Source organism: Elgaria multicarinata, chromosome 23 (genome assembly GCF_023053635.1).
Source record: "Elgaria multicarinata webbii isolate HBS135686 ecotype San Diego chromosome 23, rElgMul1.1.pri, whole genome shotgun sequence".
NCBI lineage: Eukaryota > Metazoa > Chordata > Lepidosauria > Squamata > Anguidae > Elgaria > Elgaria multicarinata.
This window is the reverse complement of record NC_086193.1, coordinates 2995696-3017449: the sequence shown is the minus strand read 5'-3', so window position 1 is coordinate 3017449 and position 21754 is coordinate 2995696. Positions and strand designations below refer to the sequence as shown.

Sequence of the window (21754 nt, the reverse complement as noted above, 5' to 3'; positions counted from 1 at the left end):
GGTGTGCGGAGGGAAGGTGGGCGGATCTTTAAATACCTGTGGTACATGCAGGGAGAATTCGATCCTGAAATGTCTCCTAAATTGGAAGTCTTGATTTCCAAAACTGTTTCAGGATGGGATTGAGATGTGACGTCGTACCAGCTAGCAGCCTAAGGTGTTATCAGAAGAAGGGATGTTGGAGGAATCCACACATTTTGGCTGGACGTTGTCTAATTTCCACGAACTGTGCCTGCCGTTTGCGCCGGTTTTGCAAACAGCCGCTGCGATTCGCGGAACTTTCCGTTTACGCAATTTGCACACAGAAACAGAAAAAGTTCCCGGGTGTCGTGAAAAACCCGATTCGGCTCGCAAATCCAAACCGAGCCAGAGGTGCAGCACAGACCCAGCAAGAAGGAAAAAAGGGCTGGATTTCAGGCGACGGATATCGCAAGTCGGAACAAAGAAAGAGAGGACTTAGAGAATCAAACGGAGAATGTTCAGTTTCCCAAATGATGGATTTTAAGTTAGGTTGGTTTAGCCTCACCTGCAAAGTTTAAACATTGGGGATTTGAGCGTAGGTGTCCTCTCCCGAATGTATTCAGCAGAAGGTCAGGGGAGCAGAAGCCTGCTGTCAGCAGGGGTTGGATAGATGACCTCCAAAGGTCCCTTCTAACCCTATGATTCCATATACCTATTTCCTCATGTACTCCTCTTCCTCTTGTTCTCCCCCCCACTCTCATCCTCTTTTTCACTTCTCTCCTTCACTGTTCCTGTGTGTGTGTCACATTTGTGGCATCCGGGTTGCATGTGGATGCGTGACTCTGGCATGTTCGAAGCGCCGCTGGGCCCCCGTGCATTTCCCGTACTCCGTCCCCAACCCTTCCTGAGAATATCCTGCTTCATATGAATTTGAATAATTCGATTGTAGCAATGTCAGGAGGGTGAGAATGTGTCCTGTTCTGTGTTTCCACAAGGTTCATGGGGGAGGCTAATGTCATTTGACAGGGTCAGATCTGGGTACGGAGATCCGGTCTGTGTCCAACCATGAGGTAGGCAGAGTCCAGTCAACGTAAGGCACAGCAACACCAGCAAATGCTGCTCTCTTGTCTAAAGAGCTGCAATCAGCACCATGGATAGCTCAGAGGGGATTTTGCTGGCTGGGTCTCCTATTAGAAACATAGGGAGATGTTGTCTTAGCAAGGAGCTGGCAACAACTCAAGATTTATAAGTGTGGTCAGTTTCATCCCTCCTGGAGGAACTGACCAAGGGCCTTTGCATGATTTTGTAGCCTGAAAGGATTATGGGAGGACTTTGTCTTCTGACTGAAAGGGTGCTGAATAAGGCACTGACTGACCTTCTCTCAAAGAAGTAGCCTTTGTCTAGTCTCCAACAGAATCCTTTGCTGTACACTAAAATCTCAGTCGCTTCTCTGTCACTGAGAAGTTGCTTTTAGATCTGTTTGATAGGAATAATGTTATTTCTACTGGTGTTTGCTCCCAGGTAAGTGCATGTAGAATGAAACAGGGATGTTCTTTATTCCTCTCCGAAAGCGAGAGAGGGATGGAGTTTGGTCTATTAGACCTCAAGGCGGTAGGGGTTTTATTTATTTATTCATTTCTAGAATCATAGAATAGCAGAGTTGGAAGGGACCTACAAGGCCATCGAGTCCAACCCCCTGCTCAATGTAGGAATCCGCCCTAAAGCATCCCTGACAGATGGTTGTCCAGCTACGCCACCCATTAGTTGAAATTTCCAAGACAGAGCTTAAAGCCATAAAATACAATAACATATTCAAACATAATATAGAACTGTAAGTTTACAACAGTTTAAAAACAGAGTAGTAATTTAGATGAAAGCCAAAAGCAGTGCAAAGATCTAAAAACGGACGGGTGAGATTTTTTAAAAAAACTGCAGAGCTAAAAACCCTGGAAAAATAACATCTTCACCTGGCCCTGAAAAGACCATGATATAGGCATAAGGTGAGCCCCCGCGCACTCTCTCTCTCGCACACAGCCTTACAAAAATGCTCTCTCTCACGCAGCCTCACAACACCCCTGTAAGGTAGGCTGGTGTTATTTGCTCCGTTTTGCAGTCGGAAAAGCTGAGTCTAAGAGATAATGGCTTGCCAAATGCCGTACCAAGAATGAAACGGAAGTCAGAGCTGTGCTGGGTCTGACTGAAGACCTGTCTGCTGCAGCATTCTGTCTCCGCAGTGGAGTTTAGGGGGAAAAGCGAGTGAGAGGAAGCATGTTAGAAGTGAACAAAATTAAGCACAGCGTGGGGAATGTGGACAGAGAAACATTTTTCTCCCTCTCTCAAGACACTAGAACCCAACGGGGTCATCCCACGAAGCTGGCTGGTGGGAGATTTGGGACAGAACCAAGGAAGGACCTCTTCACCCAGCGCAGCGTTAAACTGCGGAACTCACTTCCACAAGATGTAGTGATGGCTGCCAATTGGGATGGTTTTAAAAGGGCCTTGGCCAAATTCCTGTAGGAGGAGGCGATCAAGGGCTACTAGCCCTGATGGTTATGTGCTACCTTCAATGTCAGAGGCAGCAAGCCTATATACACCAGTTGCCGGGGAACATGGGCAGGAGGGTGCTGTTGAACCTGTATTCTTCTGGTGCAGCCTTCCTCAACCTGAGGCGCTCCAGATGTGTTGGACTGCATCTCCCAGAATGCCCCAGCCCTGGGAGTTGTAGTCCAACACATCTGGAGCGCCCCAGGTTGAGGAAGGCTGTGGGTTCCTAGTCGATGGCTGGTTGGCCACTGTGTGAACAGAACGCTGGACTAGACGGACCCTGGGTCCGATTCAGCAGGGCTCTTACGGTCTTATACCCCAGTGAGAAGCCTGCAAGCAGGACATGAGCGTAATAGCACCCTCCCACACAGTCCCCCAGTTTACTGCCTCTGATAGTAGAGGTAGCCTTGATCACTGTATTCTCCTGTCCCGCCCTATCTCTGGCTAGGAGTCAGTTTTCTGCTCTCATCTCACCTTTTCTCGTGCCCACAGTGCAATTTGAGAACCCGGACTGGGAGCGGACATCTTCTGCCTCCTCTTCCTCCGCACACAAAGAGCGCTGGCGTCAACAGAAGCCCCTGACAGGGAGCTCCAAGTTCGTGCGGTCGCAGAGCCCCGACCCCGGCCTTCCTGCGGCTGAACGTTTCGACCCCTTGCTGCCGCTGGAAAATCAGACGTAAGTGATGGAGGGGGCAGTCAGGGTGTGTGGGGCAGGAAGGAGTAATACAGGATGCCAGCAAGGCGCAACACCCATGTAAATGGCTTGTGTATGCCGACGCCCTATGTCCCCTCTCTCTGGGAGGGAATTCCAGGAAGAAGAGGCAGCAAGGGAGAGTAGGCAGGGTTATTTCGAGAAGCGGGAGGTCTCTGGGCCTTTGAGAGGGAGGTCCAGGCAAAAAAGGGTAGCGAGGGAGAGTGGGTAGAGCCATGTAAAGGAGCCGTTCTGTGGGGCGCTGGGAGGGGGAATCCAGGTATAAAGGGCAGCAAGGGAAGACGGGTGGAGTCATTTAAAGGAGCGGGAGCGCTACAAGGAGCTTCAGGGATAAAGGGCAGTAAGGTAGAGTGGGTAGCATCATTATTTATTTATTTATTTATTTATTTATTTATTTATTTATTTATTACATTTCTGTACCACCCAATAGCCGGAGCTCTCTGGGCGGTTCACAAAAATTAAAAACATTCACAGTATAAAACCATCATATAAAATGCAATATAAAAGCTCAACCAGATAAAAACAGCAGCAGTGCAAAATTACAAATTTAAAACACCATGTTAAAATGTATTTAGAGACTGTTCAAATGCTGGGAGAATAAAAAGGTCTTCACCTGGCGTCTAAAAGCATATAATGTAGGTGCCAAGCGAACCTCCTTAGGGAGCTCATTCCACAGCCGGGGTGCCACAGCAGAGAAGGCCCTGCTGGTAGCCACCTGCCTCACTTCCTTTGGCAGGGGCTCGCGGAGAAGGACCCCTGAGGATGACCTTAGGGTCTGGGCAGGTACATACAGAAGGAGGCGTTCCTTCAGATAACCTGGCCCCAAGCCGTTTAGGGCTTTAAATGTTAATACCAGCACTTTGAATTGGGCCCGGACCTGGACTGGCAGCCAATGAAGCTGGAAAAGGACTGGCGTGATGTGATCTCGCCGGCCAGTCCCTGTTAGTAACTGTGCTGCCCTGTTTTGTCCCAGCTGAAGCTTCCGGACCATTTTCAAAGGCAGCCCCACGTATAACGCATTGCAGTAATCCAAACGAGAGGTTATCAGAGCATGGATCACTGTAGCTAAGCTCTCTCTGTCCAGATAAGGGCGTAGTTGGTATATCAACCTAAGCTGATAAAAGGTGCTCTTTGCCACTGAGTTCACCTGTGCCTCAAGTGACAGTTCTGGATCCAAGAGCACCCCCAAACTACGGACCCGATCCTTTAAGGAGAGTGCAACCCCGTCCAGGACAGGGCAAACATCACCTCGCCGGACAGATGAACCACCCGCTAACAGCACCTCCGTCTTGTCTGGATTGAGTCTCAGTTTGTTAGCCCTCATTAGAGGGCGTTGAATAGCTAGGGTGCTTTGGAAGGGTTCGAGGCATGTGGGGCAGCAACGGGGAGACATTTAATGGAGAAAGAGGCTTTGAGGATACTGAGGACCGTAAAGATGCAGGCACCAAGGTCTCAAACAAGGCTTTAAGAGAAGGGATTTAATTCCCATGCAGTGGTTTCAGTGGTAATGCTCCTTTCTCGTTCTCTTATTTTTCTGCCTAAACACGCGCACGATTGCGGCTTAAGTCAGTATGGGGTTATTGCATTTGGCAGCAAGGGGGTGGTGGCTGTTCAAAGATGATCAGCCCCAAATTGCCCCGGGTTTACCTAAGCTCCTCAGCACCTCAAGGACTAGAAACTTAACTTTTCAAAAACCACGTTTCTTTGGAAGTGGAATTCCGCCATCAATTTGGCTGCTGTTCAAAGGTGATCAGCCAGAAACTGCCCCGGGTTTGCCTATGCTTCTCAGCACTGCAGCTGAAACTCTCCCCACGGCCTGAGTTCGATCCCAGCGGAAGCTGGTTTCAGGCAGCCGGCTCAGGTCGACTCAGCCTTCCATCCTCCCGAGGTTGGTAAAATGAGTACCCAGTTAGCTGGGAGAAAGGGAATCACGGCCGGGGAAGGCAACGGCGAACCACCCCGCTATAAGGCCTGCCGAGAAAACGTCAGCGAAAGCTGGCGTCCCTCCAAGAGTCAGCAATGACTCAGTGCTTGCACGAGAAGTTCCTTTCCTTTCCTCCCTTCAAGATCATTTTACGTCAATCCAGCATTTCTTTCCCTTTCAAGCGAAGCGCGAAGGATATTATTCTATGATTTTTATCGACTGATCAAAAGTCGTTACTATTATAATTCTTTCGAAAAATTACTGTCAGGGCCCTAGAAACTGCTGATGTTTTAATTATTATTTTTTTGTCCATGTAATTTTTCTCGTTAGCCGCGATTGATCCAATTATTGGGATAGCGGCACATAAACGGGCTTCAGTAAATTGTCCTTCTACAGCCACAGAAAAACAGCAACTGACAGCCAAGGGACTGAAAGCAGATATCAATTTTCCCTTGCCCCTCCTTCCCACGATCAATATCTGGAATCTCACTTTTATTACAACCATTTGAAACAGTCCTGGAACAATATTTTCATTTCGCTGGCCACCTGGAGGGTGAGGGATTGAAATGATAGTGGTAATAAAAGTTTTCTTTTAAAAAATATTATTATTATTATTTAATAATAATAATAATAATAATTTTATAATGTACCTTTGTATTTTATGGTTAGAATTGTTGTGAACCGCCCAGAGGGTATCAGTTATTGGGCGTAATAGAAATGTAATAAATAAATTCAAGAAGGACGCAGACAAGCTGGAGCGTGTTCAGAGGAGGGCAACCAGGATGATCAGGGGTCTGGAAACAAAGCCCTATGAGGAGAGACTGAAAGAACTGGGCATGTTTAGCCTGGAGAAGAGGAGATTGAGGGGAGACATGATAGCACTCTTCAAATACTTAAAAGGTTGTCACACGGAGGAGGGCCAGGATCTCTTCTCGATCCTCCCAGAGTGCAGGACACGGAATAACGGGCTCAAGTTAAAGGAAGCCAGATTCCATCTGGATATCAGGAAAAACTTCCTGACTGTTAGAGCGGTACGACAATGGAATCAGTGACCTAGGGAGGTGGTGGGCTCTCCCACGCTCAAGGCCTTCAAGAGGCAGCTGGACAAGCATCTGTTAGGGATGCTTTAGGGTGGATTCCTGCATTGAGCAGGGGGTTGGACTGGATGGCCTTAGGGGCCCCTTCCAACTCTACTATTCTATGATATCGGAATGTCTTTGTGAGAGCTGTGGCTGCAAATTTAGAAGTGGAAGGGACGAGGGGTGTCCTAATCTGCCTCTGTTTCCCCCCCCCCAAAGGTGGTTTCACGGGGCAATTAGCAGGGCTGACGCGGAGTCCGTCCTCACCCTGTGCAAAGAAGGGAGCTACTTGGTCCGGAACAGCGAGACCAGCCACAATGACTACTCGCTCTCGCTCAGGTAAGAGGGTTTCCATATGTCCCCATTCTCACTGTGTCTGCTCTTAATTAATTAATTAATTAATTACATTTATATATCACCCCATATCCAAAGCTCTCTGGGCGGTTTACAAAGATTACAAAGATTCGATTAAAAAGACAACATTAAAAACCAATATGCGACATTTAAAAACAAAAACGTAAAACCGTCTAACATTTAAAACAACATGCATTGACCACAAACCTGTTCCCCTCCGTGTGGGTGGCGTCAGCTGATGGGAGCCGGGGAGAGGGCAGCGTGGTACAGCAGTTACAGGCTCAGGAGTGAGACACCCGTCCTTCTGCCCCATCAAGGCAAATCTCCGCTTAGCTGCAAAGTTTACTGGAGAACCTTGGCCCCATCATACTAGAAATGTACAGAATTTGGGAAATCCATTCCGTCTGTGTTTTATTTATTTATTTATTATATTTTTATACTGCCCAATAGCCGAAGCTCTCTGGGCGGTTCACAAAAATTAAAACCACGAAGAACATCATAAAACAACCAACCATCTAAAAACACAAATACAAAATACAGCGTAAAAAGCACAACCAGGATAAAACCACGCAGCAGAAGTTGATATAAGATTAAAATACAGAATTAAAACAGTAAAATTTAAATGTAAGTTAAAATTAGTTGTTAAAACTAATGTCAGGTGCCTTTCAATCTGTCATCTGCTTATTGACGGAATCGGGGTTTTTTGTTTCCTCCCCCCAAATTTCCCCGAGTCCTGCATTTTTTATTTATTTATCGCACCTCTGTAGCGCCCAATTGCTGAAGCCCTCTGAGCGGTTCAGCCATAAAATACAACATCATTTAAACCACAATATAAGAGCACGACCAGAATAAAACCGGGCAGCAGTGCAGAGAGAATTCAAACCCAGATTTCAAACAGAGAGCTAGAAGGCTCGGATGGGTCCAATGTTAAAATTCGCATTTGCGCAAGTGCGCAGCTGCGGAAACGTGCAAATTCCACCCCCCCCCAATGGGCGAATCGGACCCAAATGTGCATTTTCGTGCTTTCGAGCTCAAAATCAGACCCTCCGTCAGGTTTATCTGCTGACAAATCCTACTACAAACGAGAAGGATCTTAGAATTGTTGTAGATTGCAAGCTGAATATGAGCCAACAGTGCGATATGGCTGCAAGAAAGGCAAATGCTGTTTTGGGCTGCATTAATAGAAGTATAGCTTCCAAATCACGTGAGGTCCTGGTTCCTCTCTATTCGGCCCTGGTTAGGCCTCATCTAGAGTATTGCGTCCAGTTCTGGGCTCCACAATTCAAGAAGGACGCAGACAAGCTGGAGCATGTTCAGAGGAGGGCAACCAGGATGATCAAGGGTCTGGAAACAAAGCCCTATGAAGAGAGACTGAAAGAATGGGGCATGTTTAGCCTGGAGAAGAGAAGATGGAGGGGAGACATGATAGAACTCTTCAAATACTTGAAAGGTTGTCACACAGAGGAGGGCCAGGATCTCTTCTTGATCCTCCCAGAGTGCAGGACACGGAATAACGGGCTCAAGTTAAAGGAAGCCAGATTCCAGCTGGACATCAGGAAAAACTTCCTGACTGTTAGAGTAGTGCGACAATAGAATCAGTTCCCTAGGGAGGTGGTGGGCTCTCCCATACTAGAGGCCTTCAAGAGGCAGCTGGACAAGCATCTGTCGGGGATGCTTTAGGTTGGATAACTGCATTGAGCAGGGGGTTGGACTCGATGGCCTTGTAGGCCCCTTCCAACTCTGCTATTCTATGATTCTATGATTCTATGCAGCCGATTGTTCCATCCGGGCGGATATCTGTGTCCCACGGCAGGGAGAGAGGAAAGCAAAGCAACAGCCGAATGATAATCCCATGGCGAAAAGCTCTGTGCTCTTCCGTTTCCTCCTTTCCCCTCCCTCCCCCTCGGAGGCCTCTGGCGCTTTGATCACGCGAAGCGGCGTTGTCAAAAGCCACGGCTTGGCCTTTAATCTCCTCCCTGCTCTGCCAGACTCGGAACACGAAAACCCTCTGCCCCCCTCCAGCGCAGCAGCGTGGATTCCTGCTCTGCCTTGTGATCCCAGGGTGGGCGCGCTTGGGAGACAGTGTACATTTCCGGTTGGCACAGCTCAAGGAAGACGGCGTGCAATTGGAGAAAGGTGCAGGGAAGGACAACCGGAATGATCAAGGGGCTGGTCCTGGGGGGGTCCTGCAATCCCCTGGAGGGGGATTTACAATGTCCAGGACATAGAAGAACTTGGCTTAGAAAAGAGGTGTGTCAGGGGGGCGTGACTGAGGTGTGCAACACAAGCACTGGAGCAGGCAAAGCGGAGAGGAGACATGTTTCTCCTTCTTTCATAATACGGGAACCCCGAATCAGTCATCCCACGAAGGTGAATGGTGGGAGATTCAGGATGGAGAGAAGGACTCAGGGCGTATGGAACTCCCTGCCACAAGATGTAGTGATGGCCACCGATTTGGACGGCTTCCAAAGGGGTTGGATCAATTCCTGGAGGAGAAGGCTATCCAGGGCTACTAGCCCTGATGATTGTGTGCCATCTCCAGTATTCGGGGCAGTAAACCTGTGTGCGCCAGTTGCTGGGGAACATGGGTGGGAGGGTGCTGTTGCACCATGTCCTGCTTGTTCATCCCTGGCCGGTTGGCCACTGTGTGAACAGAGCGCTGGACTAGATGGACCGTCGGTCTGATCCAGCAGGGCTCTTTGTATATTCTTATCCACCAAAGGGTCTGTCTGTCTGTCTGTCTGTCTGTCTGTCTGTCTGTCTGTCCTTCCTTCCTTCCTTCCTTCCTTCCTTCCTTCCTTCCTTCCTTCCTTCCTTCCTTCCTTCCCTCTCTCTCTCTCTCTCTCTCTCTCTCTCTCTCTCTCTCTCTCTTTCTTACACTTCGATACCACCCAGTAGCCAGCACTTCCCGGCCAGTCCACAAACAATTAAAACCATCAACGAAAACAACCCGACACCATCGAAAAGTTTAAAGCTGCAGTAGAAAATCGAAATCTAAACCGCAGCAGCAATTCAGAGATCGAAAACGCCATCACAGATTTAAAACGACAGACGTGGAAAGACTAAAACGGCTGGGGAAATAAAGTCTTCCCCTGGCGCCGGAAGGAGCACAACATAGGTGCCAGGTGAAACTTTCCGGGAAGTTCATTCCACCAGTGGGGTGCCACAGCAGAAAAGGCCCTGTTCTTGGTAGACACCCACCTCAATTCCTTTGGCAGGGTTTCCAGGAGAAATGACCTTAGGGTCCAGGAGGGGAAAATATGGGTGCCAGAGAACAGGAAATACATAATTAAAACCTACCTAGACTCCTAATGGTTCTTAACCAGGGACATTCTGCATTTTTGGAATCTGCCCCTGCCATACACATGCCCACTCAGGAGCTGTGTGATCCAATTTATTTATTTATTACATTTCTATACCGCCTAATAGCCGGAGCTCTCTGGGTGGTTCACAAAAATTTAAATGGTTGGAAATTACCTTTTCAAGCCTGACTTGAGTTGGGATCTGGAAGCTCAGAGAAACACCTGTAGACCTTGGTGGAGTCTCTCCACTGGGTCTCCCCATCATTAACTATTTTCGACTATTGGACGACCCGCAAGTAGAATTAATAAATAAAAAAAATGAGGTGAAGTGTATGTCAACCGGGAACTGGAACGGGACCTTTTTAGTGGTGGCATCGTCAGGGTTGGAATTTGGGACACACTGAGCAGAAGGAACAAGAGGCCCCCCCCCTCCCAAATGCAGCAGGGCTAACCACATTTTGAAGCAAGTGATCCATATTTCAGGACGTATTAGGAATTCGTTTTTGTTTACCTTTGATCAGGATTTCACCCGGTTCGCATCTTCCAGACTGAACGCGGACTTGAACGCGCTTTATGGCCGACGTCCGTGCATTTCCAAACTTGCGCTGTGATTCGAGTGGGAGGGGGGGAGAACCCTCCCAAAACGCGTCCATTTGGAAAATGCGCGTTGAGAAGTTCGTACTGATACGGAGTTGAGTTGGAATGTGTTTTGAAATGGAGAATTTGGGCGAACATGTTTTTTGTTGATTCGTACGTTTCTAATGGGGGGTTGTAAGATATTATGTCCAGAACCTAAAGTTACCTAACTGCAGGTGCCCCATTTCTGGAAACGTGGGGAGGCAATGTAGTGTGGCCACGTAAATTCCTTTTCAGAGGACTGCCCTCCGTTTCTAGATGTCCTGTATTTGTAGGGCTGTCCATCCGTGTGTTCTGGTTTAAACATCAAGAACCCTTTAGAAAGGAGACCAGAACCTTGGTTGCCCATCCACAGGTGAGAACACCTGAGCAGCAGGTAGGACAGGTACACAACTCACCTGCTCCCTGTCTTTCCTGCTACGCCCTGGCTACAAAACGCCCTGCATTTCAACCGTAACAACTGTGATACGTTCTCAGTTGACCTTGGCGAGCCTCTGAATTAGCAACTGACTTCAGTTCTTCCCTTTCTCCGTTAGGAGCAGCCAAGGGTTCATGCACATGAAGTTCACCCGGAGCAAGGAGAACAAATACGTCCTGGGCCAAAACAGCGCCCCGTTTGACAGCGTCCCAGAGGTCATCCACCACTACACGGCCCAAGAGCTGCCCGTCAAGGGAGCGGAGAACCTGTCTTTGCTCTACCCGGTGGCCGTTCAGACTCTGTAGCACGGCCTCCCGCCTGCAGGGGGCAGCATGGCTGGATTTGATCCAAAGAGACCGGCATGAAGATTGTCTGGGCAGCCAGAGGGGTCTCGTTGAGGTGACTCGCAGACAATCTCTCCCCGTTCTTTCGGGGTTCTCGCATTGGAGGGCGTGGGCGTGCACACACACTCCCCTTCTCCTGTTTTCAAGCAATAACGGTGCCAATTCGATGCCGAACCGCCAACCCATCTTCCTGACGTCACCGGTCCTCCTCCGAGCTCACGGGAAATCTGGCAAAGCGCCCCTCGTTGGCTCGTGCAGCTTTGCTCTTGCGTAGCTGATCTTGTTTGCATAAACTGATGGGGGAGCTGAGCTTTTACAAGGTGCCCTGGAGTGGTTGAGGGGCTCTAACAGGGGGGCACCCGTGGGGGGTGTGTGTGAATTGCAGGGGCTGCATGTTGCCCATTCCGCCCACGACACCCTGTTCTCCCAATTTTTCTCCTCCGGAACTTTTAGTACGGGGAAGGAAACCCGCAGTGCATTCAGGGCGAAGGAGATGCTTCCCCCCGTTACTAAATGTGGAGAGGAGTCCGATTCACATTAACATTAACACTTCCACGGATCCTGGACGAGTTGTGTCCCTCCTCGCCCCTTCGTCTCGGCGATTCTCCTCTTCCTTGTCACCTGTTTACTTGGGCGTCTGTGCGTGAGAACTTCCCCTCCGTCTGTCCTGTGTCCTGGTGCAATATAACCCTCCTTGTTTCCTTCACCGCGACGGTGTCGGCTTTGCATTAAACTCCACAGTCCACATGGCTGCATTGGTCTCTTTCTTCGCTAGCCTGTGGGGCTGCTATTTTTTTTCCTTCTGTACGACATGTGGGACCTGAGAAGAATTAAAGCGTCGCTTTGCGATCCCCCAAAGCACAGCTCATATGTGTTTGGTTCCTGAGCTTTCACAGACGCTCAGTTTTTTTCATGTCATTCTTAAGGTCTAGCTACTTGCCTCTAAAAACTTGATAGAACGTGTGCTTTGCATAGGGTAACCCTATGAAAAGGAGGACAGGGCTCCTGTATCTTTAACAGTTGTATTGAAAAGGGAATTTCAGCAGGTGTCATTTGTATATATGGAGAACCTGGTGAAATTTCCTCTTCATCACAACAGTCAAAGGTGCAGGAGCTACACTAGAGTGACCAGATTTAAAAGAGGGCAGGGCTCCTGCAGCTTTAACTGGTGCGATGAAGAGGGGATTTCATATGGTCACCCTAGCTTTGCATGTCGGCCCAGGTCTTGTCCCTAGCATCTCCAGTTAAAAGGATCAAGTACAGATGGAAAAGACCGTTCATTGCCTGACACCGGGGATTTTTTATTTGCGCAAATCCCGATTTGCGCAAAATTGCAGCTCGGAATATTTATGGAAATTGGGAGTTGCGCAAAACTGAAGTGGCAAATATTTATTGTATTTATAGCCCGCCTTTTTCCTCCAAGGAACCCAAGGTGGCATACATAATCCTCCTCTCCATTTTATCCTCACAACAACAACCCTGTGAGGTAGGTTGGGCTGAAAGGCTGTGACTGGCCCAAAGTCACCCAGTGGGTTTTCATGGCCGAGTGGGGACTTGATCCCGGATCTCCTGACTCCCAGTCCAACACTCTAGCCACTAGGCCACGCGGGCTCACCACGGAGCAATTTGTGCAAAATTGCAGGCAGAAATGGTCTTTAACTCCTGAAATTTTACGCAAATTGAGCACTTGATGAAATATTCCCAGCCGCGATTTTGACTCTGACGCCATCCACCGCTAGCCCTGTAAGGAATATGATTCTCAATAGGAAAAAGTTCCCTACCACTGGTTAGCAATGAAAGTTCTGCTGTAGTTTCTCTCAGAATGGGGTTTAAGGATGAAACAAATACGCCTTTGCCACATGGACAGTGGTGTGGCGGTGCCAGGTAGGCCAATCCCCCCACCCCCTTACCTGCGTCCGTCGCAGTCTGTCGTGGGCTTCAATTAAGGCCCCGTCTTGAAGCCGGAAGAGGCCTCAGCCTTCACTTCCAGCTTCAACCGGGGCCTCAATTGAAGCCCATGACGGACGCAGGTAAGCCTCCCTCCTCCCTGGCCCCTTACCTGGCTCCATCGCCATTGCCACAGGGACTGCGGCAGCGCCAGTGCCAGATGAGTCCCCCTCCCCTCCACTTACCTGCGTCTGGAGCTTGGGATTGAGGCGATCCTCTTCGCCTCGATCCGCAGCCCCCCGACTCTCTTCGCCTCCGCCTTTTCCAGAGGCGAATCAGGCCGCCTCACTACTGCTTCTGCGAACCGAAGAGAAGCGGAGCACAGCCCTATTAAAAATGGGTTAGGGATATTCCCATCATGCCTTGCTTGTGAAATCACAACCGGACTGGCTTCTGTGGGCAGGTGGGACTCTCTGAACTAGCTGTTAGAGCAGTGCGACAATGGAATCTGTGACCTAGGGTGGTTATGGGCTCTCCCACACTAGAGGCCTTCAAGAGGCAGCTGGACAACCACTGTCAAGGATGCTTTAGAGTGGATTCCTGCCTTGAGCAGGGGGTTGGACTGGATGGCCTTGTAGGCCCCTTCCAACTCTGCTATTCTATGATTCTATGGGCCTGTGTTCTGAGCCGACGGGGGAAACTCTTTCAAAAAATCAGTGCTGCGGTTCCACAGTCTCCATTTCTTCCCCCCTCTCTTTCGGCAGCCCTCCCTGGGGAAGAACTGAGGTCTCTCTGGTGTTAGGAAGCAGTAGCACAATGGGGCAGGGCAATGCCTTTATGGATTCGGCAATTTCTTTATCTCTTTCGAGGTCTCAACCGGGTGCTGTACGACCGGAATAATTTGACAGCTACCAAAACTGCCTTTTCTTTTCTTTCCTTTTGCACGAGAGCCGCCGTCTGACTCACCTCTGTGCCTGTCTCCGCACACACGCACGCACGCAAGTCACCCTGGCTCCATCCCAAGCCCTTCTCCTGGAGGACACCTGTCTCCATAGAAACCAGCGATTCCCCGCCAATCGCATCTCCTGTCACTTCAAGGTGAAAGAGGCAGAGATCAAAATTATGGCAAGCTTGGCGGTCCCTGGGCTGCAAATGCGCCACCGCCAATTGAGGTGGGGAGTCGTGCCTGTGCTAAAAAGCTTTCCCCAATACACAAACGCAGACGTCACTTTGTTGTTCACGTGAGCTGTGTGTTTTTTAAGCGCCCCCCCTCCTCCTTAGCAGCCAAATGGTACAATTTCCTACTGGAGGCCTGATAAAACTGAGGCCTGTAAGAGAACTGGTTAGTGACAAAGAGAGACAGAGGGTCAGATAACGAAGTCGCTGATACCGATGCCGCACGTGCCATTAACTCCCTTATTTTATTATTTTATTTATTATTGCATTTATATCCCGCGTTTTTTTCCTCCAAGGAACCCAAGGCGGCGTGCATAATCCTCCTCCTCTCCATGTTTAGCTTCACAACGACAACCCTGTGAGGCGGGTTGGGCTGAGAGTCTGTGACTGGCCCAAAGTCACCCAGTGGGTTTCCATGGCCGAGTGGGGGACTCGAACCCGGATCTCCCGACTCCCAGTCTGACATTCTAGCCACTACACCATGCTGGCTCTACACCACGCTGATCTGCAGCAAGGCGGTTGTAAGTCACCTCAACCGCGTTTTCCAGCCAAACTTGAAAGCTTCATCATCACCTCACCCGCCATGGTTCTAACCTGCTAGTAAGAAATGCAGGGCGTTTCAGCTGTTTGGAGGGGGCTCTTTGGAGGTCAAAAATGAAGGGCAATTTTGTCTGTTTGGAAGGAGGTATCTGAAACTGGTTGATGTACTATCGTCCTCCCAGGTTGGCAGCTACCATTTTATTGTTGCAGAATGATGCTGTTTTCCTATTTGGTGGGCAGAAGCAGAAGGATTTGTCCCATCACTCCTGAAACCCAGACCACTCCTGCCCCAAAAATATGACAGAAGGGGAAGCAGACTCATCCCCCTGTTTCACTTTAAACCACCTCCCCCCAAAAACTGTTCAGACTGACCGTTCTCAGTTGCTACTTTGACCCCGATACAAGCACTAAGTATTTTTTTTTTATCCATCTTAATGACTGACCGTTGACTGCTTAATTTCTGTGGCAGATGAGCCTCGATGCTTGAATCTGCAAGACCCAGACGTGGCAGTCCCCCAAGCGTCGAAGGGGAGAAGGCACTCTGGATATGCTCAGATCTTCTCTTGACTTTGTTTTGCACCTCTGACATTTTGGATGTTAATATAATTCCCACGGCCGGGCCTTCTAGTCGGGAAGCATTGCTTGTGGCAAAGGTACTGTTGAGGAAACAAAAATTTTTGCAGAAACAAAGCCCTCTGAGGAGAGACAGAAAGAACTGGGCATGTGTAGCCTGGAGAACAGAAGACGGAGGGGAGACATGATAACACTCTTCAAAGACTTGAAAGGAGGGCCAGGATCTCTTCTCGATCCTCCCAGAGTGCAGGACACGGAATAAGGGGCTCAAGTTACAGGAAGCCAGATTCCGGCTGGACGTCAGGAAAAACATCCTGACTGTTAGAGCAGTACGACAATGGAACCAGTGACCTAGGGAGGTGGTGGGCTCTCCCACACTAAAGGCCTTCAAGAGGCAGCTGGACAATCATCTACCAGGGATGCTTGAAGGTGGATTCCTGCATTGAGCAGGGGGTTGGACTTGATGGCCTTAGAGGCCCCTTCCAACTCTACTATTCGATGATTCTATGTGCGGAGTGCCATCTTCCACCCACTGGACTAAACTCACAGATTTGAGGGGAGAAAACCAGATAGGGTGGATCTTCCTTTTTAATCTAAGAGCACTGAAATGTTGATTTTAAAGGGGTGTGTGTGTGTGTGTGTGTGTGAGCACTCTGCTTAATTTTAAGAGGCCGGAGACGAAAGGTGCTGCCATCAGCAAAACCAGCCAGGACCTATTTACGATCCCCCTGAGACAGAAGTCCAGCTTGAGGGAAGGTGGGGGAGAAACAGAGAGAGAGGTAGAGAGAGAACCAGAGAGAGAGAGAGAACCAGTCAGTGGTGGAGGCTCCATTGATTTCTCGGGACATAAAGCACATTTTCCGTAAGCCTGAATAGCTTGACTCAGCCTTTTCTACTCTGAATATATTGACAGTAAACAGTCGCGCAGGGGTGGTTTTTTTTTGGTGAGGATGGGAAATCAGTAGATAAAAGATGCGAAGCCCTGGGTCTGGCCAAAAATGGGGGTGGGGAGGCTTAGATTGCAGCGTCGTCATTATTTTAAGGCTTAGGTCACCACCACCACCACTGTTACCATCTCTTTCCTCGCTCATGACGGTTTTTCCACAAGAACATGACGGCCTTTGCCAGGTCATGCGGTCTTTTCCTGATTCTGGAATTTCCTGACAATTGAGCATGTTTTAAGGAGGAGGAGGAGGAGGAGGATCCCAGCAAGAGTTAAGAGGTACCGTCCATACCATCTTCTGCGTCTCCAGCTATCTCCCTTGTCCCGTGTCCGTTACAATATATTAATAAAAATCACGTAGGAAAACTGCTAACGAACAATACAGATTAGAGTAGACCGGGTTTTACAGTGTGGAGTAAGCCCCCGCCCCCACTCGAAGCCTGGCGATAACTCTCTCTCGTATTTAGCTGCAGAAAGATCAGCACGCACAACCTGGACGTTGAAAATAGAAGGAATGATTTGATTTTAACACCTAATTTATTTATTTATTTATTTTTAAAAGAATACACCTCCCACCTCCAATCTATATGGAAGATAGACTAACTAATTCATTGAACTCACTGCCACAAGAAATGATGTTAGCTACTAGCCCGGAGGAAAAGAAAAGAGTAATAGAGAAATTCACGGAAGGCAGGTCTCCCAGAGGCTGCGTGCCGTAATGGTTGGTTGGAATCGTACAGGTTTGAAATGGGCAAACCAAACTTCGTGGCTTTGTGAGTGTCCCGTAGGTATTTGGCTGACCACTGTCGGAGACAGGGAACGAGGGAAGGGTGCTACTTCGCTTTTCTACCCGCCAAAGTGTGTTCAGATGGCTCTGTATGTAAAGGAGGCCGTCTCCCTAATCCGGGATTAGGAGGGGACAGACGGCAGCGACCTTCGAGCAGATTCTCACCCAAAATCTCTCTGTGGGCTTGGAGATTAAACCGCGAGTGCGCCGGCCTTTGCCAACCCGGTGAGAATAAGGAAAACGGAGAAGAATGTGAGAAAAGTTTTGCTGGATTGGGCCAAAAGGTCTGTCTAACCCAGTATGTTGTCTCCAACGGGGGGTAGCCAGATGCCCCTGAGAAAGCTCACAAGTACGAAGATGATTGGCGGAAAGGGGGCATGGCCTAATGATTGGTGGAAAGGGCGTGGCCAGGGGAAGGGGCACGGTCATCTGTGCAAGCCAGGATCTGAGGTTGTCCACCCCTGTTTTAGCAAATGGCCGTTGCCAGGCGTATCCGCTTCATCTAACGCCCTTTTAATTTTGGCAAGAAGAACCCGTTGCAAGTCAGCGAAGGACGTTGTGGCTTGCCAAGGAGCAAGGCGACCCTGTGCCGACTGTGTGATGCAGCGACTAAAAAGGACATGAAAGCACTCTTCAAATACTTAAAAGGTTGTCACCCGGAGGAGGGCCAGGATCTCTTCTCGATCCTCCCAGAGTGCAGGACACGGAATAACGGGCTGAAGTTACAGGAAGCCAGTTTCTGGCTGGACATCAGGAAAAACTTCCTGACTGTTAGAGCAGTGCGACAATGGAATCAGTGACTTAGGGAGGTGGTGGGCTCTCCCACACTAGAGGCAGCTGGACAACCCTTTGTCAGGGATGCTTTAGGGTGGATTCCTGCCTTGAGCAGGGGGTTGGACTCGATGGCCTTGTAGGCCCCTTCCAACTCTGCTATTGTATGATTCTATGAACCCCTGTAGTTTCCAGAAGGCTCTCGTCATTTTGAAACTGGGCCAGGTTCGGATCGCAAAGATCTCATCTGGGCCTGCTTGACGAAGTGAACCTCTGGGGAAGGCACAGTTGCCGGTGCTTCCTCCTCCCTGGACCATCAAGGATGCAGCCAGCCACCCCGTTCCCCTCCCCACTGCTGTGTTCCCCCTTGTTAGCCCCCGAAGCGCCCTGAGATGCCCCCGCGGCCCGGATCCCCTCGCCCGCCGCCGGGGTCGCCTTTTGTCGGCTAATTGGAGCTGAAAAGCAGTCAGAAGGCATCGGAGCTGAGCCGCGGGTATTTTTAGTCGAGCGCCCCAGTTGTGGGGCGACTCGGGGGCCCCAGCTGTCTGATCCATTATTAATCCGACATGCTCCAGCACTTCTCCGGCCTGAATTATTGATAGGCTCAGGGGCTCATCTGTCTGTAACAATTAGCTTTCCTCCGCTCAGAACGCCGGTGGTGGTGGTGTCTCCGGCCATTCCTCCTTCTTGGCTTGTTTTGATCCTGCATCCTTCCATGACGAGATGTATTCCCTTTCACTCCCTCTTCCTCTGCTTCTCTTCCTGCATACTTGGGCTTTTCTGGATGGGACTATCTATCTATCTATCTATCTATCTATCTATCTATCTATCTATCATCTATCCATCCATCCATCCATCCATCCATCCATCCGTCATTACATTTATATCTCACCTTTCTTCATAGAATCATAGAATCATAGAATAGCAGAGTTGGAAGGGGCCTACAAGGCCATCGAGTCCAACCCCCTGCTCAATGCAGGAATCCACCCTAAAGCATCCCTGACAGATGCTTGTCCAGCTGCCTCTTGAATGAAGGCCTCTAGTGTGGGAGAGCCCACCACCTCCCTAGGTAACTGGTTCCATTGTCGTACTGTTCTAACTGTCAGGGCGTTTTTCCTGATGTTTTGTCATACTGCTCTAACCGTTAGGGCATTTTTCCTGCTGTCCAGACAGAATCTGGCTTCCTGTCCCTTGAGGCCATTGGTCCGTGTCCTGCACTCTGGGAGGATCGAGAAGAGATCCTGGTCCTCCTCTATGTACTTGAAGAGTGCTATCATATCTCTCCTCAGTCTTCTCCAGGCTAAACATGCCCAGTTCTTTCATAGAATCATAGAATAGCAGAGTTGGAAGGGGCCTACTAGGCCATCTTCACGTACCCGAAGACGGTGTGTATGGTTCTCCTCCTCTTCATTCCATCCTCTCCACAGCCCTGTGAGGTAGGTCAGGCGGAGGGTCGGTGACCGTCCCAAAGCCGCCCAACGAGCTTCGCGGCCGACTCGGGATTAGAACCCGGGTCCCCCAAGTCCCAGTCTGATAGCTGTAACCCCTGGGCCACAACAGATGCACCCTGTCTTGTTTTAATTGGATTTTGCTGTTTTTAAATTTCATACTGGTTTCAACATCTGAATGGTTTCATTTGTTTTGTAATTGTCGATTTACTGTTCTATTTTATACGTATGGTTTTTTCTGTATGCCACCCTGAGATCCTTGTGATATAGGGTGGGATATAAATGTTTTTATTAATAAATAAATTCTAACTTGAAAGCCCTGAGTAGATTGGAGTCAAATTGCTGGGGATAAATAATAATAATAATAATAATAATAATAATAATAATAATAATAATAATAATGAAGAATTGGAGCCAGCCCTAATTTTATGTGTCATTTGTTTATTGATTGATTGATTGATTGATTGCATTTTTATACTGCCCAATAGCCGAAGCTCTCTGGGCGGTTCACAAAAATTAAAACCATAATAAAACAACCAACAGGTTAAAAGCACAAATATATTTATTTATTTATTTATTACATTTTTATACCGCCCAATAGCTGAAGCTCTCTGGGCGGTTCACAAAAATTAAAACCATAATAAAACAACCAACAGGTTAAAGGCACAAATACAAAATACAGTATAAAAAACACAACCAGGATAAAAACCACGCAGCAAAATTGATATAAGATTAAAATACAGAGTTAGAACAGTAAAATTTAAATTTAAGTTAAAATTAAGTGTTAAAATACTGAGAGAATAAAAAGGTCTTCAGTTGGCGACGAAAGGAGTACAGTGTAGGCGCCAGGCGGACCTCTCTGGGGAGCTCATTCCACAACCGGGGTGCCACAGCGGAGAAAGCCCTCCTCCTAGTAGCCACCTGCCTCACTTCCTTTGGCAGGGGCTCACAGAGAAGGGCTCCTGTAGATGATCTTAAGGTCTGGGCAGGTACATACGGGAGGAGGCGTTCCTTCAAATAACCTGGCCCCAAACCGTTTAGGGCTTTGAATGTCAATACCAGCACTTTGAATCGGGCCTGGATTGGCAGCCAATGAAGCTGGAAAAGGACTGGCGTAATGTGATCTCGCCGGCCAGTCCCTGTTAGTAAACGGGCTGCCCTGTTTTGTACCAGCTGAAGCTTCCGGACCGTTTTCAAAGGCAGCCCCGCGTATAACGCATTGCAATAATCCAAACGAGAGGTTATCAGAGCATGGATAACTGTAGCTAGGCTATCTCTGTCCAGATAAGGGCGCAGTTGGTATATCAGCCTAAGCTGATAAAAGGTGCTCTTTGCCACTGAGTTCACCTGTGCCTCAAGTGACAGTTCTGGATCGAAGAGCACCCCCAAACTACGGACCCGATCCTTTAGGGGGAGTGCAACCCCGTCCAGGACAGGGCAAACATCACCTTGCCGGACAGATGAACCACCCGCTAACAGCACCTCCGTCTTGTCTGGACTAAGTCTCAGTTTGTTAGCCCTCATCCAGTCCATTACCGTGCCCAGGGACTGGTTCAGAACAGTCACTGCCTCACCTGGGTTTGATGAAAAGGAAAGGTAGAGGTGGGTATCATCCGCATATTGATGACACCTCAGTCCACATCTCCGGATAACCTCCCCCAGCGGCTTCATGTATATGTTAAACAGCATAGGGGAGAAGATAGAGCCTTGCGGAACCCCATGGCTTAGGAGCCACGGCACAGAGCAATATTTATTTATTTATTTATTTATTACATTTCTATACCGCCCAATAGCCGGAGCTCTCTGGGCGGTTCACAATAATCCCCCAGCACCACCTTCTGGAATCGGCCATCCAAGTAGGAGCGGAACCACTGCAACGCAGTACCTCCAACTCCCAGCTCAGACAACCTATCCAGAAGGATACCATGGTCGATGGTATCAAAGGCCGCTGAGAGGTCCAGAAGAACCAACAGGGTCGCACTCCCCCTGTCTCTCTCCCGGCAGAGGTCATCCCACAGGGCGACCAAGGCAGTTTCCGTTCCAAAACCAGGCCTGAAACCCGATTGAAATGGATCTAGATAATCCGTTTCATTCAAGAGTGCCTGGAGCGTTCTGTTGTACAAGGCCAGCTTTGAGATTTTAGGGGCCTTGTTCTGACAACTCTTCTTCAGAGGATTTTTGTCCATACGTTCTAACCATCTTTGTTGCTTTCCTCTGTTCTAATTTGTCTGTGTCCTTCTTAAAGTGTGGCGTGAAGAACCACACACATTCCTCCGGATGAGGTCTGATGAATGCAGGACAGAGCGGAACGATTCCTCCCAGGGGCTTGGAAGCGGTGTCTCTAGAAATGCGGTCTGC

At 49.0% G+C, this 21754-nt stretch overlaps 1 protein-coding gene across 2 annotated transcripts in view; it reads left to right on the top strand.

The window, feature by feature from the left end:
• SHD (Src homology 2 domain containing transforming protein D) overlaps nt 1-11249 on the top strand; it is a 28408-nt gene extending 17159 nt beyond the window's left edge. For both annotated transcript variants that reach the window (XM_063146969.1, XM_063146968.1), the window contains 3 exons: nt 2995-3178; nt 6437-6556; nt 11046-11249. In XM_063146969.1, coding sequence (XP_063003039.1) covers nt 2995-3178; nt 6437-6556; nt 11046-11232 — 491 coding nt within the window. In that variant the 3' untranslated portion in view covers nt 11233-11249. The remainder of the gene's footprint in view (nt 1-2994; nt 3179-6436; nt 6557-11045) is intronic.
• The last annotated feature ends 10505 nt before the right edge of the window (nt 11250-21754 follow it).